The sequence below is a fragment of the Hippocampus guttulatus genome, chromosome 1 (assembly GCF_054856545.1).
Source record: "Hippocampus guttulatus isolate MCC_2025c chromosome 1, RoL_Hgut_1.0, whole genome shotgun sequence".
Taxonomy (NCBI): Eukaryota; Metazoa; Chordata; class Actinopteri; order Syngnathiformes; family Syngnathidae; genus Hippocampus; species Hippocampus guttulatus.
This window is the reverse complement of record NC_141261.1, coordinates 20,753,194-20,767,262: the sequence shown is the minus strand read 5'-3', so window position 1 is coordinate 20,767,262 and position 14,069 is coordinate 20,753,194. Positions and strand designations below refer to the sequence as shown.

General features: G+C 42.8%; 2 protein-coding genes across 4 annotated transcripts in view; one reads left to right on the top strand and one right to left on the bottom strand.

Annotated features, from left to right (window-relative positions):
* agap1 (ArfGAP with GTPase domain, ankyrin repeat and PH domain 1) overlaps positions 1 to 3,705 on the top strand; it is a 70,147-nt gene extending 66,442 nt beyond the window's left edge. For all 3 annotated transcript variants that reach the window (XM_086118242.1, XM_086118233.1, XM_086118225.1), the window contains one exon: positions 832 to 3,705. In XM_086118242.1, the coding sequence (XP_085974368.1) occupies positions 832 to 1,041 (210 nt within the window). In that variant the 3' untranslated portion in view covers positions 1,042 to 3,705. The remainder of the gene's footprint in view (positions 1 to 831) is intronic.
* A 2,312-nt stretch (positions 3,706 to 6,017) lies between these two features.
* On the bottom strand, positions 6,018 to 9,805 carry gbx2 (gastrulation brain homeobox 2). Its single transcript, XM_086118254.1, has 2 exons — positions 9,162 to 9,805; positions 6,018 to 8,688 (listed from the first exon to the last, which is right to left on the bottom strand). Exons 1-2 carry the CDS (start codon positions 9,577 to 9,579, stop codon positions 8,153 to 8,155), a joined length of 954 nt encoding a protein of 317 aa, XP_085974380.1. The 5' UTR covers positions 9,580 to 9,805; the 3' UTR covers positions 6,018 to 8,152.
* Between the last annotated feature and the right edge of the window lie 4,264 nt (positions 9,806 to 14,069).

Sequence of the window (14,069 nt, the reverse complement as noted above, 5' to 3'; positions counted from 1 at the left end):
GAAGAAGACAACAGCAGCCTCAGTCCGTCACTGAAACAGACCAATGACAGCAGACGCTATCAATAGCACTCTCACATTTACACATTTAATAGCACTCTCCTTAGTTTGAAAGGTGTAGGCAGGATTACATTTAGATTTTTTATGCATGTGTAAATGGCTTAAAAATCATTTTCTTCATAAATCTCGTTTAATCTTAAAGTGCATTACTGTATTTTTCAATACCAATTACTTGTTAAAGTTTGTACAATCAGTGGGATCAGTTGCAATGCATATATGTGAATGATAAAAGTAAATTGCACATTTGTCGAAGGAAATGTAAGGTGCTTCGTGAAATGTTTTGTAAAAGATATGTTCATTAAATTTCAACATTTTCCTAATGTTCTTGTGCTTCTTTGTACCAAAACAAAGGAAAGACATATTGTTTTGGTTATTTATAGCAAAGTATGGTTTCATTTTAATGGTCCGGCCCACTTGACATCTACCGAGGCCGTATGTGGCCCACCATGTGAAATGAGTTTGACACCCCTGTGTTAGACAAAAAAGAAATTGAGTAGGTTCGGAATCAACACCAAAACATGTAGAAAAGTTGACTTGCATCTTTGATCAAAAAATGTAACCGTTTGTTTGTTTGTTTATTGAACATAAAACATATATACAGTAATCATTATTGAGCAGTATAATTTAAAAGTGCTTTTTTTCTATTATTTTCAAAAAAAGGGTTTGCTACGTTTTTTAACTTTCTCCCATGACATTTTGACGCTGGTCACATTTTGAATACTGTATATTGTTCTTGTTTTAGATGCGAACTTTTTTTGTGTTGCCTCTCCACAGTACGGTGTGGATCTGATGGCGAGGGACGCCCACGGCAACAGCGCCCTGGCGTACGCCCGGCAGGCCAACAGCCAGGAATGCGTGGACACGCTGGCCCAGTACGGCTGCCCGGACGAACGTTACCCGCTCATGGCCACGCCCAACCTATCGCGCCGCAACGCCAACCGCAACAACAGCTGCAGCAGCACCGGCAGCAGCGCCTTCATTTGAGGCCTCCTTGGGAGAAGAGTTGACCTTTTTTTGGGAACCGCTCACTACCTGCTGTGACTCCGCCCACCTCACATTCCAGACTGGTTGAACTGGGCGACGAGCGTGGGGAGTACCCAAAGCATGCTGGGTACTGCACCGGGTCACTTTCACCTCAGACTTTTGATGGCTGATGTCATCCTTATCTTCACACACTACAGGCCAGTTTGCTCTCAGGCAGCCAGCGTCACTTTCCCCGCCCAAGCATATCGTCTCCCGGCCGACGCAGCACATCGAGTCCCATGTCGCCCGCATGGCGTTGTGGCACCACCCCAGTTTTTTTTTAAACTTCTGTGAACTAATTTACCCGTGTTAAATGTGACAAATATGTGAACGATCTAAGGGGGTGACATTGGCATGTTCTGATTTTTTTCTGTTTGGACTGCTTGACAGGGAATTTTTGATCGGGCTCAGGGAAGTGTGTAAGTGGTGGTCTCGCACACACATCTCCATGATGAAGATGAGCTCAAAGCGCCCTCCCAATACGACCGCTTCGCCATCTTGAAGGTAGAAGTGGGGGGACTTTGGTAACGTGACTTGACTCCAGTTAGACTTCAGTTGGCAATTTTAGGACGGGTGAAGGACTCCACTCAACTTTGACTTGGTATTCACGAGACTGAACTTGTTTCATTTGAAAATCTACATTGTCAGTTTAATGTGCCATTTGTTTGGTTTTGGAAAGAAAACTATACTATGATGCGCAGGGCATGCCAAGATTGTTACGTTTGGATTGAGGATGATGTTTTGGAACGTGGGAATGTGTTAGTACATCGAATGAGTACAGATACGGAGTACAAAGTAGCAAATGTGCGAATTTATGTTGTGACTGAACCAGATTGTAAGACTTGACTTATGACTTGCTTCACCCAATTAATAGTGACTTGATTGGAATCCCTAATGACGTTCCCCCACCTTACCTTGAAGGTACAGAGTTTGTTTCCAAATAGCTCCGGATTTAGCAGAAATTTCCATGCGTCAAAGGGAAGGAAATGCTAACTACTTTCGTGTCATTTTGAAGCTCGCCCCCAATGAAAACAACTTTCACAAAGGCTGAGTGTCTCTTCACACGGTCGCTTTAACACTCACAGTGAGTTTGCGTGCTCCTGCGGGAGTCCAATTGTTTGTCTCATTCCTGGTGGAGCAAAAAGGGAATCTAACTTCTTCAGGTGTTTTTACACCAGGATGTTGTATTGTAAGCTCCTGCTGTCCTTTCGTCTTCAAGCTGGGAAGGGCTTTTTCTTGTGTGTAAATAATTTAAAATAATGTTCTGGTCCTGCTTGAGATGCGCTGACAACTCCTAGACTGAAGGTGGTGCTCATTTATCCACAACTTCAACTTTAACCTCCAACCTGGAGACTATTTATTTATTTACTCGCCTCTACTTTGGCTTCATATTGTCAAGTCTGACATTAGAAATGCCAACACTAGATGGCAAGGCTGCATTAGTGGATGATTGAGGGCTACAAAGTATGTTTAATGACCAAAACAGTCATGCATATCTCAATGATATGACTGAATATGCTGTTAGTTAGCTGTGTTTCCTCACCCTGTGACTGCTAACCTTCTGTCAGTTTGCCAATTCCCCTCAACGTTTGTGTAGATCTTGAGCCGGGCACACACATACCAGTTTTGAATGTCTTTGATCCATGAATGGGCCAAAAGTTTTCCTGTGTCAAAAAAAAAATCATCCCATTCACATTTTGACATCATGAGAGTGAGATGACCCCTAACAAGTTATCAACTGTACGTCGCCATCAAACTGGAAGTTGGCACCGAGGTTAGTGTCATCAGCAGGTTGCAAAGGAGAGACAAGAGGAATCACAGACAATGGCCCAATTACCTGTGCGTATATATAAATGTGTGTATGTGTGTGTGTGTGTGTGTGTACCCCGCTCTAAAGTCACTTAGACACTCCTTGATCTTTGCCTTTGTTTTAACACACCTGCCTTCACTCAATCTGTGATCGTGTAAACCTCGCCCCTCACGATCATTTCCTCTAAAAATAACTTTTATTTTGTGCGAGATATATATATATATATACAGTATATATACACACACAGTATATACAGTATATGTATGTATGTATATAGATGTATACATATATACATCTCTCTCTCTCTCTCATGCTATTTTATTTATGACAAAAAAATGCACTAAATTCACTTAGCATTAGCTTGTAGCCTTGAAGCTATTTGCGATGCTTTTACTTTAATTCTAGACAAGGTTAATGGCTACCAGTTGGCTTGAAGTTTCCTCCATTTTGTCTGTGTGCTTTTTAAAATGCTGAACATGCTTCTACTCTGCCAGCATAAGTGAAAAAACAAAAAAGCTTGTGTGGATTAGTTTTCACATGGGCCAACATGAGAAGTGCAGCTAACTCTCAGATAAAAGCCGGCAACACTAACCGTGATGTCACCGTTTGCTCCTCTCACGTGTGCATTTTGTATAGCTTGCCTCCCAACTCGTTCCAAGTCCATCCATGTTTTTAGTATTCTGATTTCTCGTTCAGACACATTATTGATGTTCTTGTGGTTCTAATAATTATTGTTTAGTTGGATGTACAGTTAGATAACACAGAAACTTCTACTGTCATGTGTCTCTTTTCAATAAAGACCAGAATGATGTTCATTGACTGGTTGAAAATGGACCTGCAACATCTACTTAATTTCAGAAGAATCCAAGGACTGAGCTGGACTACCTGGCAACTCCACTTTACCAAACAAAAACAATCAAAAAAGATACTTCAATAATTATTCAAATTGAACTAAATTATTAATCATATTGCAGCAGTAAAGTAAATGTTTCAAACGAACAATTCTTCGAGATTAAATGCAAATTTTTGTAACTTTGAAGAAAGCTAGTACAGTACTTGGGATCTATTTATGCCGAGTGAAAGTATGAAACTTGCGGCCCGGGGTCCAAATCTGGTCTGCCTTTTTTGTTTTTGGCCCACTAAAGCAAAAACTGCATTTGTATAATTCTTGCTAACATCTCACCCCAAAAAAAAATTCTGAATATGGATGGACAAGTGCCAATAACAAGTATCGGTATTGAGCTGTTAATTACCTTATTTATAAGAATAAGGCACTCATGGGGACTGCCAATACCAGCCACAATACGTAAGGCAAAGAAAATCTGTTATCGAGTCAGGGGTGCCAAAGTCCGGTCCTCAAGAGTCCCTGTCCAGCCTGTTTAACATGCTTACCTCCTCCCAACACATCAGATTCAAATGATCAGGATCATTATCAGGCTTCTGCATAGCTTGCTGATGAACTGATCCTTCGAATCTGGTGTGTTGGACGAGAGGAAACTTGTAAAACAGGCTGGATAGGGACTCTCAATGATGGCACTTGGACACCACTGAAGTAAAACCTCCTCAATCCGTAGTTGGCGCTGTCCTGCACATCAGTGAATCTTCATATGCGTCAAAAATAGGTTTTATCACAATGTATCATTGTTTAAAATGAAATGTTAAACATCAAAAGTACTTCCAATATCACCGGTACCCTTTATCGATGAGCACATAGAGTGAATACTCGTATTGGTCTGCCAAAAAAGTGGTGTTAAACATCCCGAGTTATAAGGATCTCCATCCATTCATTTTCTGATCAGCTTATCCTCATAAGGGTCGCGGTGCGTGCTTAGAGCCCATCCCAGCTGTCTTCGGGCAATAGGTGGGGTACACCCTGAACTAGTTGCCAGCCAAATAAGGATGATAGCACTCTAATATTTTACTGTAGAAAATAAGTGTGGTCATAACTTGATTGAACCAAATGTAAATAAATAAAGAGTGGTTGCATCTTGATTAATTTATATTGCTGCTACAGTACTCCTAGTTTAAGTCCCTTGGCAACCTGGGGGCAATATATTAATTCCATCCATTTCCCGAACAGTTTATCCTCACTCGGGTCGCGGGTGTGCTGGAGTCTATTTCAGCTGTCGTTGATAGGTTAACCAATCGCAGGGCACACATAGATGATCAACTCAGTCACACCTACCATGCATGTTTTTCGAAAGTAGGAGGAAACCGGAGTACCTTGAGAAAAGCCACGCAGGCACGGGGAGAACAGAACATGCATACTCTTGACAAGAAGGTCGGATCCGGATCCAACCCATCACCTCTGCACTGTGACGCGGACGTGCTAACCAGTCAACTGCCGCACCTGTATGAAACAGACATACTGTACATCTATACTTGGACATTGTCCTCAGCCCTGCAGTCATAATTGGTCGGTTTATTTCGAAGAGGATAACGGAAATGGACCTGCAGTGAGTATTGTTAAAGTTAAATGATCTACATTGTCCACTCTTTGTGTTTAATTCTTCGTTGCCGCGACACTGGTGGTATCGGTTAGCCCGCAATGCTACCAAACAATGCGGACCGGTATTGTTTGTTAGCATTAAGCTAAGCGGACATAAGCAAAGGCCTTGTTGTGTGTGTGTGTGGTTGTTTAAGATATAAAACAAGTTTTTAAATACACTTCTACTGATGCTGACGGATGATAACAGGTTATAAGTGAGAAATGTGATTGACTGGTGCTGCATTCAGGATCCTCTGCACCGGTCCTCTGCAGGTGTTCATGTGACGAATTTACAGAAAGTGAGTTATTTCACTTTACTACAGCTAACAGTTTGATATACACTTCTAAAACATCGCTCAACAACAACAATGACAGCAACATTGCTCAAAATTACCTGTCATTAATACTGATTAGATTGGCTGGCAACCGATTCTGGGTGTTCCCCGCCTATTGCCCGGAGACAGCTGGGATAGGCTCCAGCGCACCCCCCCCCCCCCCCCACCCCCGCGACCCTTGTGAGGATCAAGCGGTACGGAAGATGAATGAATGAATAATACTGATTAATAATATGCATCCGTGTGAAGTCACTGATCGTGTCAATGATTTCTCTCAATCGGAATAAATGATAACAAAAGCGGATGATGTGCAACACTTTATTTCTATAAATCTCTGGAAGTGTTTATATTTTCAAATGTTCACTGCGACACTGTAAAAAACATTTTATTGGGGAGGGGGGGGCTAAAACTGCCAATGAAGTTGGAACAACTGGAAAATATAACTTAATGACATTTATGGAAACAGTGTTAGCACAGTAAAGAAAGCAAGTTTGACTCAAAACAATTTGCTGAATTGTTTTTACTTATATGCTATGTTGGGGGGACAATACGAGGGGCAATTACGTCTGTAAACTCATATCTTTTGTGCAATACGGAAAAGCCATTTTTTGCATAAACAAAACTTAAAATATTTTGTTGAATTACTCAAGTGAAAATTTTATCGACGTTTGTAACAGTGTGGGACAAATAAAGGTTATCTTATCTAGCCTTGAAATTTTGACATCACCCAACTTTTTTTTCTCCTTTTTTTAGCAGCGTACAGCAGTCCTAGGAATTCACAATATCCCGTCACCTGGGAGCTGTTTTTAGAAACAGACCCAAGCTACTATGTTGGTGACCTCATGCGTAAACATTTAGACGGGATGAGCTGCATCCCTTTGAGTTCATTTAGCATTTTTTTCAGCCGACTGTGACGTGTCCCTCAAGCACAATTCAATATGACATCACGTTCACAAAAATCCTCAACAGGTGACACCAACAGGAAATTTGTTCATGTGGGAGATCAGCAACATTATTCTAATTATAAGTAAAATAAGTTGGTGAAGGAATTAGATTGACTTATTTTTTTTCTTTTTTAAAAACGTCTAGTTACGCTTGAGATTTTGTAATTTCATTCAAAAATCGGAAAATAGTGGCGAAAGTAACAGCGTATTCTCTTGAGTGAGAACTACAATTAATCATTGACCAGTATTGACACTACCTGTAACCAAAATCCTCAATTATTTCAATACTTTAATGAGTTCTTGTCATCGTAAAAAAATAAGACATTCGACCTCAAACGTCGTGCGTGCGTGGGTACGTGAAGTTGACGTCAGTGAGAAAGACTTCAACTTTCGTGTTCTTCTAATTTTGATCCTCGTTTTTCACGACTTGAATATATTCCGAGTTTTCGGTTTCATTTTATTTTGGTGTTTCCGTTCGAGCTCCTATTATATGACATTTTATTATAATTACAGTGGGGGATGTATCACGTGCCCCTGAGAGTACCCCGTCGCTTCCTTCAAGCTTTACAAGCTTCTTTGTTTATTGTTACTATTGAAGTAAATCGTTCGTTGTCTCGATGTGTCAGCACTTTATAATATTGATATTCGTTTGTTAATTGAACGTATTTAGATTTTATTTAGGTAGTCGATGTAATTATAATTACTGAACGTCAATTTATAATTCTAGAAATAGGCCTACACCTTAATTTTATTTTTCAAACTGTATTTTTGTGGAAAACGACTGAATATGTTTTCACATTCCCGCTGCTGGAGGGAAAGACAGAATAAGCCATCCTCCTTCGTAAATTAGTAGAACGTTTTAAATTAAGTAGTAAATGTAAGGGAAGTTTATTTAATTCCTTGTCGGAGTGGTGAAATGGTCAAATTATTTTTTGCCTCGACGGTTGGGGCCTTAGGCACCCTGGTTTTCGCTATTAAATGTTGACTTTCATTTCTAAAGGATCGACTTTGGAGTCCAAAGAAATGGATGCGGTTTAAAAATAAACTCCCATGTAATAAAGAAAAAAGGAAGAGACTTGTTCTTTTTAATTGTTTTTTTGTTTTAATTGACACGTAATCACTGGAAGTCACTGAGCACACTTGGATTTAAATAAACTAGCAGCGTCTTTGTGTGTGTGTGGGGGGGGGGGGCTCGTACAAAAAAAATCACTTCCGTCCTCGGTACGTTTAGGTTACTTTTTTTGTCTCGTTATCATGGACATCATCATCATCATCCTTTTCCCGTCCAAACTTTGTCCCTTAAATGAGGACATAATTGTCGTTTGTCTTTTTGTCTTCAATGAATTAATTTAGATCCTATTGCACTTGTTTAAAAATGCAGTTACATTTCTTGACTTTCCAGCTTTGGCCTGTATTTTTTTTTTAAGAGAGCGAATTAAACAAGTGCCAAGTGCGCTGAAGAGAGGCCAGTTCTCGGCAGTGGTTCTCGAGGGTTCTAGGGTCGGCTCTGCTCCAGCTGTTGGTGCTGACTTCTTATTGCGAAGCGGCTCACGTGCACCGGGATGGGAACCACAATCTTGGGGTTCCGCGACGGTTCCCCGGACTTGTTGTTGACGTTGCCAGCTTTGACCCGTTTCCACTTGGCGCGCCGGTTCTGGAACCAGATCTTGACCTGCACCTCGCTCAGCTTGAGCGCATGCGCGATCTGGGAGCGCTCGGTGAGCGACAGGTACTTTTTGCAGTGGAACTCTTTCTCCAGCTCCAGGAGCTGCTCGCTGGTGAACGCGGTCCGTCGCCTCCGGTTCTTACCCCCGCCGCCGCCGCCACCGCCTCCTCCGCCTCCCGGGGGGGCCGAGCCAGAGCCAGAGCCGGCAGAAGCGTGAAGGTGCAGGCCGTCATCCAGCCCGGCCGCCGCGGAGCTCATCATGTTGTCGTCCGAGCTGTAGTCAGCGTCGCTGTCCATCGAGAAACTCTCGTCTCTGCGAGCGCAGTCATCCTCTTTGGACTCGTCCGGACTCACGTGTCCTCGCGCTGACACCAACATGAATGTACACATTTGAAGAATGACGTTAATATTCAGCCGCTCGTATTTTTATACACTCGTATAAATGCTGGGTCAATAATATGAATGCTAATACTGCTCCCATACTTGGGCCAAATTGACTCCAAATACCAAAGAACGCAAAGGTGGGTCAATTTAACCCAACGTTCTGGCTTGTCTTGAGTGCAGTTTTAAGGGTGTTCCCAAGCTGAATGACTGAACACCCTGCAATAACAATAATAACCATCCATCCATGATCCGAACCGCTGAAGAAGAATGATAATAATAATAATAACAATAACAGAAAGCAGGTCCGATAATGGATAACAATAATAATAATAATACAGCATACTTCCAGAAAATAATTTGGCCTAAATTAGCTAATCAAAATTTGAAATTCCTATTTAATCGTTTCTCGTCCAATTTTCAGTCATAGAAAGAAAAAATCCGATTGCAGTCGTACCTCCGGCTGTTTGCACCGACGTTTCGGCGTCTTCTTTCGCTGACACTGGCGCCAAACTCTTGGTGTCCTCTGCGTGCTTCCGGCCAGCGTCCTGGTGGTGCTGGCCGGGCGAGAATCCTCCAGGAAGCGAGGCCATGAGCGTGGAGGTGAGAGCTAGGCTGGAGCAAAAACCGCCTTGCAACGCCGGGAGGTGCGGTGGGTGTCCGGCCGGCTGCAGGGAAGCGGGTGGCGGCGGCGGAGGCGGCGGCGGTTGCAGCATCACCGAGCGGTAGGGCATGAACATGGGGTAGCCCGTGTACACGAAGTGTCCTGGACTGGGCTGCGGAGGCCCCCCGATGAGAGAGTCGATGCTGAAGGCGGAGCTGCTTCCGAGTGGCCGCTGCATCACCACGAACGGCGGACTGGACGTCGCACTCATAGGAACGACGGCGCCGGTGGCCGGACGACGAGCACTGTGCGCGGCCGGCGGCGAAGGGCCCACGGAGCCCCGCGGGCTTCAGGGGAGCCCGGGACGCTTCGTTGGGAGCCCGGAAGGCTTCAGGGGAGCCGGATGCACACGCATTCCATCCGAGCAGCCGTCAACTTTCACCGAGGTCCCTCACACCAAGCAGCTCCGCTCCCCTCCACACCAGCGAGTGCGTCCGTGGACGTTTTGCCATTTCAATTTGCGCTCCCCGCTGTTTCATTGCTCTGGTTGATCTCACGCCCCTCGCCGCACAACGCCGGCCAACGATTGGTCCGGTGTTAAGACGTCACACTGCCTTCGGCGTGGTGGATGAGTGACATTTGACACGGATAGCTTTTTCTTTGATGGAACTACTTTTTTAATGTTGTTCTGTCTGCCTTTTCATGCTGTCGTTGGTACTCTTTACTGTCATATTTAGCATTTTGTTACAAAGAATTTGTAAGTCATGCAAACCTGATTGAGGAATAAATGTGAATCAGGAATGGGTAACTTAAATGCTAGCGGGGGCTACAATTTTTTATCATGTGTTAGTGTGGACCACACACTTCCGAACTAGATATATGACAAAATATTTTAAATATGGACAAAATACCAACATACAAGAAAAATACGTGTTCTTAATATATTACATTTTCATAATTCATTTTTCAACAACAAAGGGCTTGAAGCAAACAAGATAACCATGTAATGTGATTATTATTATAATTCCCCCAGTGCAAACGGCCGTCTTGAACAAAAATGACCAATCAAAGATGGCACAAAACTGCTAAACAGCAAGCCAAAATTGAGTGCAGGAACCCATTTTGGACATTTTTTTTCTAACAAAAATGGACACATTCACTATTTTTGAGGAACTATCGTTATTGTGCATATCATTTTAAATATTCAACAAATTAATAGGCCTACTGACATCATATGGCAGTGTAAGTGCAACTATGCCTTGTCGACCAACTAGTGGTGAATGGGGATATTACAATTTAAACTGCAGTCGACACCTGCATACTCGCAGTTCGGCACCCACAGATTCGCATATTCTCAGATTTATGATATATTGTACTCTTCCATCTTTTTTCTAGGATTCTCCTGTTTGTAATATAAATGTATATTGAATGTTGATCAGCATTTTTGAAGACTTTCGGAGGATTCAACAAGAAAAAAAATATTAAGGGGCCAATCACCCATCTGTGATAATAATCTTTGTCATAACGAAAAAAAAGGGGAGGGGCATTTGAGGTCGCGCATGCGTGTCAGCGTCAGTTCAAGTTGGAAAATTTCACAGCGGATGTATCCTCTTGACTGATTACTGATTTTATTATTCTTAAAGATGTTTCACTGCGATCCTTTCTTCATAATCTACAGGTATACATACTGCTTATGTTTTATATTGCACTCTGTACTGTGTACGGTTCCTTTTTTAGATTTATTTTTGTGCATGCAAATACTTGTTTTTCGACTTTCTTCCATGCAAAAGTTTGCTGCTGTAAATTGCGAATTTCTCTACTGTGAGACAAAGGTTTCCTTGTCTTATTTTATCCTTATTCCTTTCCCATATTTATTAGGCCATTTGCATTTTATTGAGCACCAGACCCCGCCCTTGCTGTATTGCATTCTTTAAAAAAAAAGAAAAAAAAGTCATTGTTTATTCTTTTTGATGAATTATGGCACAGAGAGCGAGTGGTTCGCACTTCTGCCTCATAGTACTGAAGTTGAGGGTTCGAATCCAGGCTCTAGCCTTCCCGTGTGAAGTTGGCATGTTCTGCCTCTCCTCCAACGTCTTCTCACGTTGCAAAAACATGCTTCTCAGGTTATTTGAAGACTCCAAATGGTCTGTAATGTTTGTTGTGGCCTGTGCTTGCAACCATACCCAGGGTGTGCTCCAGCGTACAACTACTGGTACACAAGTGCATCACTCCCCACATACAGTTCAGTTGTATTTAACTTCTTCGTGTGTGTTTTGGTACATGGGAGTAATACGGTGAAGTAGTCCAGCAAACATGTCACCTTCACCCAGGATTGCCGAATTGAAAATTCCCAGTTTGCAACACACACGACAACATAACTATAGATTGAAGTGTCAGTCAGCCTCAGATGATCGCTAAGGCATCATTATCATATGTAGACGAATAACCTCCGACCCCAAATAGATCTCCCGGTGGATGCCCTCCCTCTCCCCTGATGGGCTGAGTCAAGGACACGCTTGAACGCCCCCACCCCCTAAGGGTCACCGAGACACCATGTCATTAAAGGCGTCCTGATGTGTGGTGACATTAAATAGCAGTATTTTTCAATTAGCGCTGACAAATTCAATCAAAGTCGCATAGATTAGCAGGAACGAGCCGCGGCTCATTTACAGGCAATTTTAATTGCGCTGCCATTACACGAGTAGAGCGCGGCCTAGCTCTTATTATCAATCATGCAGAGCATCAATAGTAAAAGGTTGGAAAGGGAGGGGAGGGCCAACGGTCCTGTGAGTGTCGGCGTGCGCGCATGGCAAGCGCACACGCCACTCCTCAGCCACACTCCACACAGTAGCTAATAAATAGTCACTTTTGTACTTATAAATTATCCAGTTTAATTAACAACAGGGATTATGATTGGACGCTGATTTAATTAAACCTTTCCTGCATGCAAGGAGGGTGCTGCCGTCATCCATTACGGACAGAAAAGGGGGAAGGCGGCTGGAGGGTGGTGGTTTGGCAGAGGCCGCTGAAAAGAGCGGCTTAATGCTTATCTTGTGGCATCACTGCCTAAATTATAGTGGTGCCTTCACTTTAATTTCCGCAACATAAAACATTTGTATCGCAAATCATAAAACACTGTGGTTGGCTGGCGACCGGTTCAGGGTGTCCCCCGCCTACTGCCCGAAGATGGCTGAGATAGGCTCCAGCACCCCCCGCGACCCTTGTGAGAATAAGCGGATCGGAAAATGGATGGATGAAATCATCAAACACCATCGAACTGAATGGAAATGCTATTACTCCGTCACAGCCTCCAGAATACAACACAGATTTTTTATGTTTTAATTCAATGAACATTGTACTGCTCCTACTGGTATGCATGCCTTGGCCACAAGGGGGCAGGATTATTTTCATATATATATATATATATATATATATATACTGTATATTTGAAGACAACAGTTGCAACAAAGTTAATATTAGTAATATTTTGCAGAGGATAAAGAATATATGCTTGTGAGTCTTGTTATATTGTCAGTGTTTATAACTACAGCAACATTTTGTTAGCCCATCTATGGCATTTCCCCATACAGTGGTGCCTTGAGTTTATACAAGCTGTTGATTTGACACCTTTTTGCTTTGAATAGTGAGCGGAACTTGAGATACAAGTGCTACATGGGATATAATAAGCCGAGTAAGGGCTTGTATTTCAAAACCTCTTAAATTTGGTCACTTTTAAGGCAAGGCACCTCTGGAATGGCTAACTTTCCCCAGTACTCTTCCACCCCCCACCTCTTCTGGCGTTTAAATCTCCAGGCATCTTTGCTCATATTACTGCATGTAAAGTGGCGAGGACGTGGCGTAAATCCATTAGCTAGCTCAGCCAGCTGATAGGAACAGATGTACGAAGGGTCGGATGGATGTGGGAGCAGTGTGCATGGAGGGGGGGGGGGGGCGTCTTCGCCCTGAGCGCTGGTGCCACTCGCCGACATTCAGTGAAGGCGTAGCAGCGTGGCAGTATCAAACCATTTCATCAGCTTCCAAATGCCAGAGTGCGTTTATTCATATGCACGCCTCCTGAATGCCGCCACACAGCGAGAAGACGCTTGAGGCTTTAAAATATAGTGAGTCAAAAGTGTACATTTACTGTGGACGAGGAGTCTGAATACAAACATGCTAGCCGGCTTACAAATTGCCCCCTGGAATCTTTGTTATCATTTGTTATACTCACTCACCAGTAATCAGGCCGACTTTGATTGAAGTTAGTAAAGGCCAAATTGTTAGATGTATGTAAATGATGATCCTGACGGATTATTCTGGAGCAGGGGTGTGTTAAAAGTGATGATTCCTTCCTGATCTGCTCACTGAAATGGTTACCTGTTCAGTATTTACATTTGGAAATGCTTACAATATGTGGATATTCAACATCCACACATAACATAAACAAAACATCCATGTCATTTGACCAAGGCAGAGCCACTGAGAAAACAGGGGAAAGGCCTTGAGTGATGACTTTAGCCTTCTTCTATAGCGCTGTCTGAAATAGCACACCGTCTCTACTAGCAGGCTAGCAATTATGTTTTTCAAAATTACAAAGTACTGAAACACAACCCAAGTAAACATTTTCTACAGACCTTTGAGAAAACGTACTCAACAAACCCAAAGATGGAAGTTTAATTTCCAGTCTCTCCCTTTTAGAGGAGGGTACTACGTTTTGCTCGGTTCTCTGTCGGTTCTCTGTACAGCTCTTTACGACATCCGCTT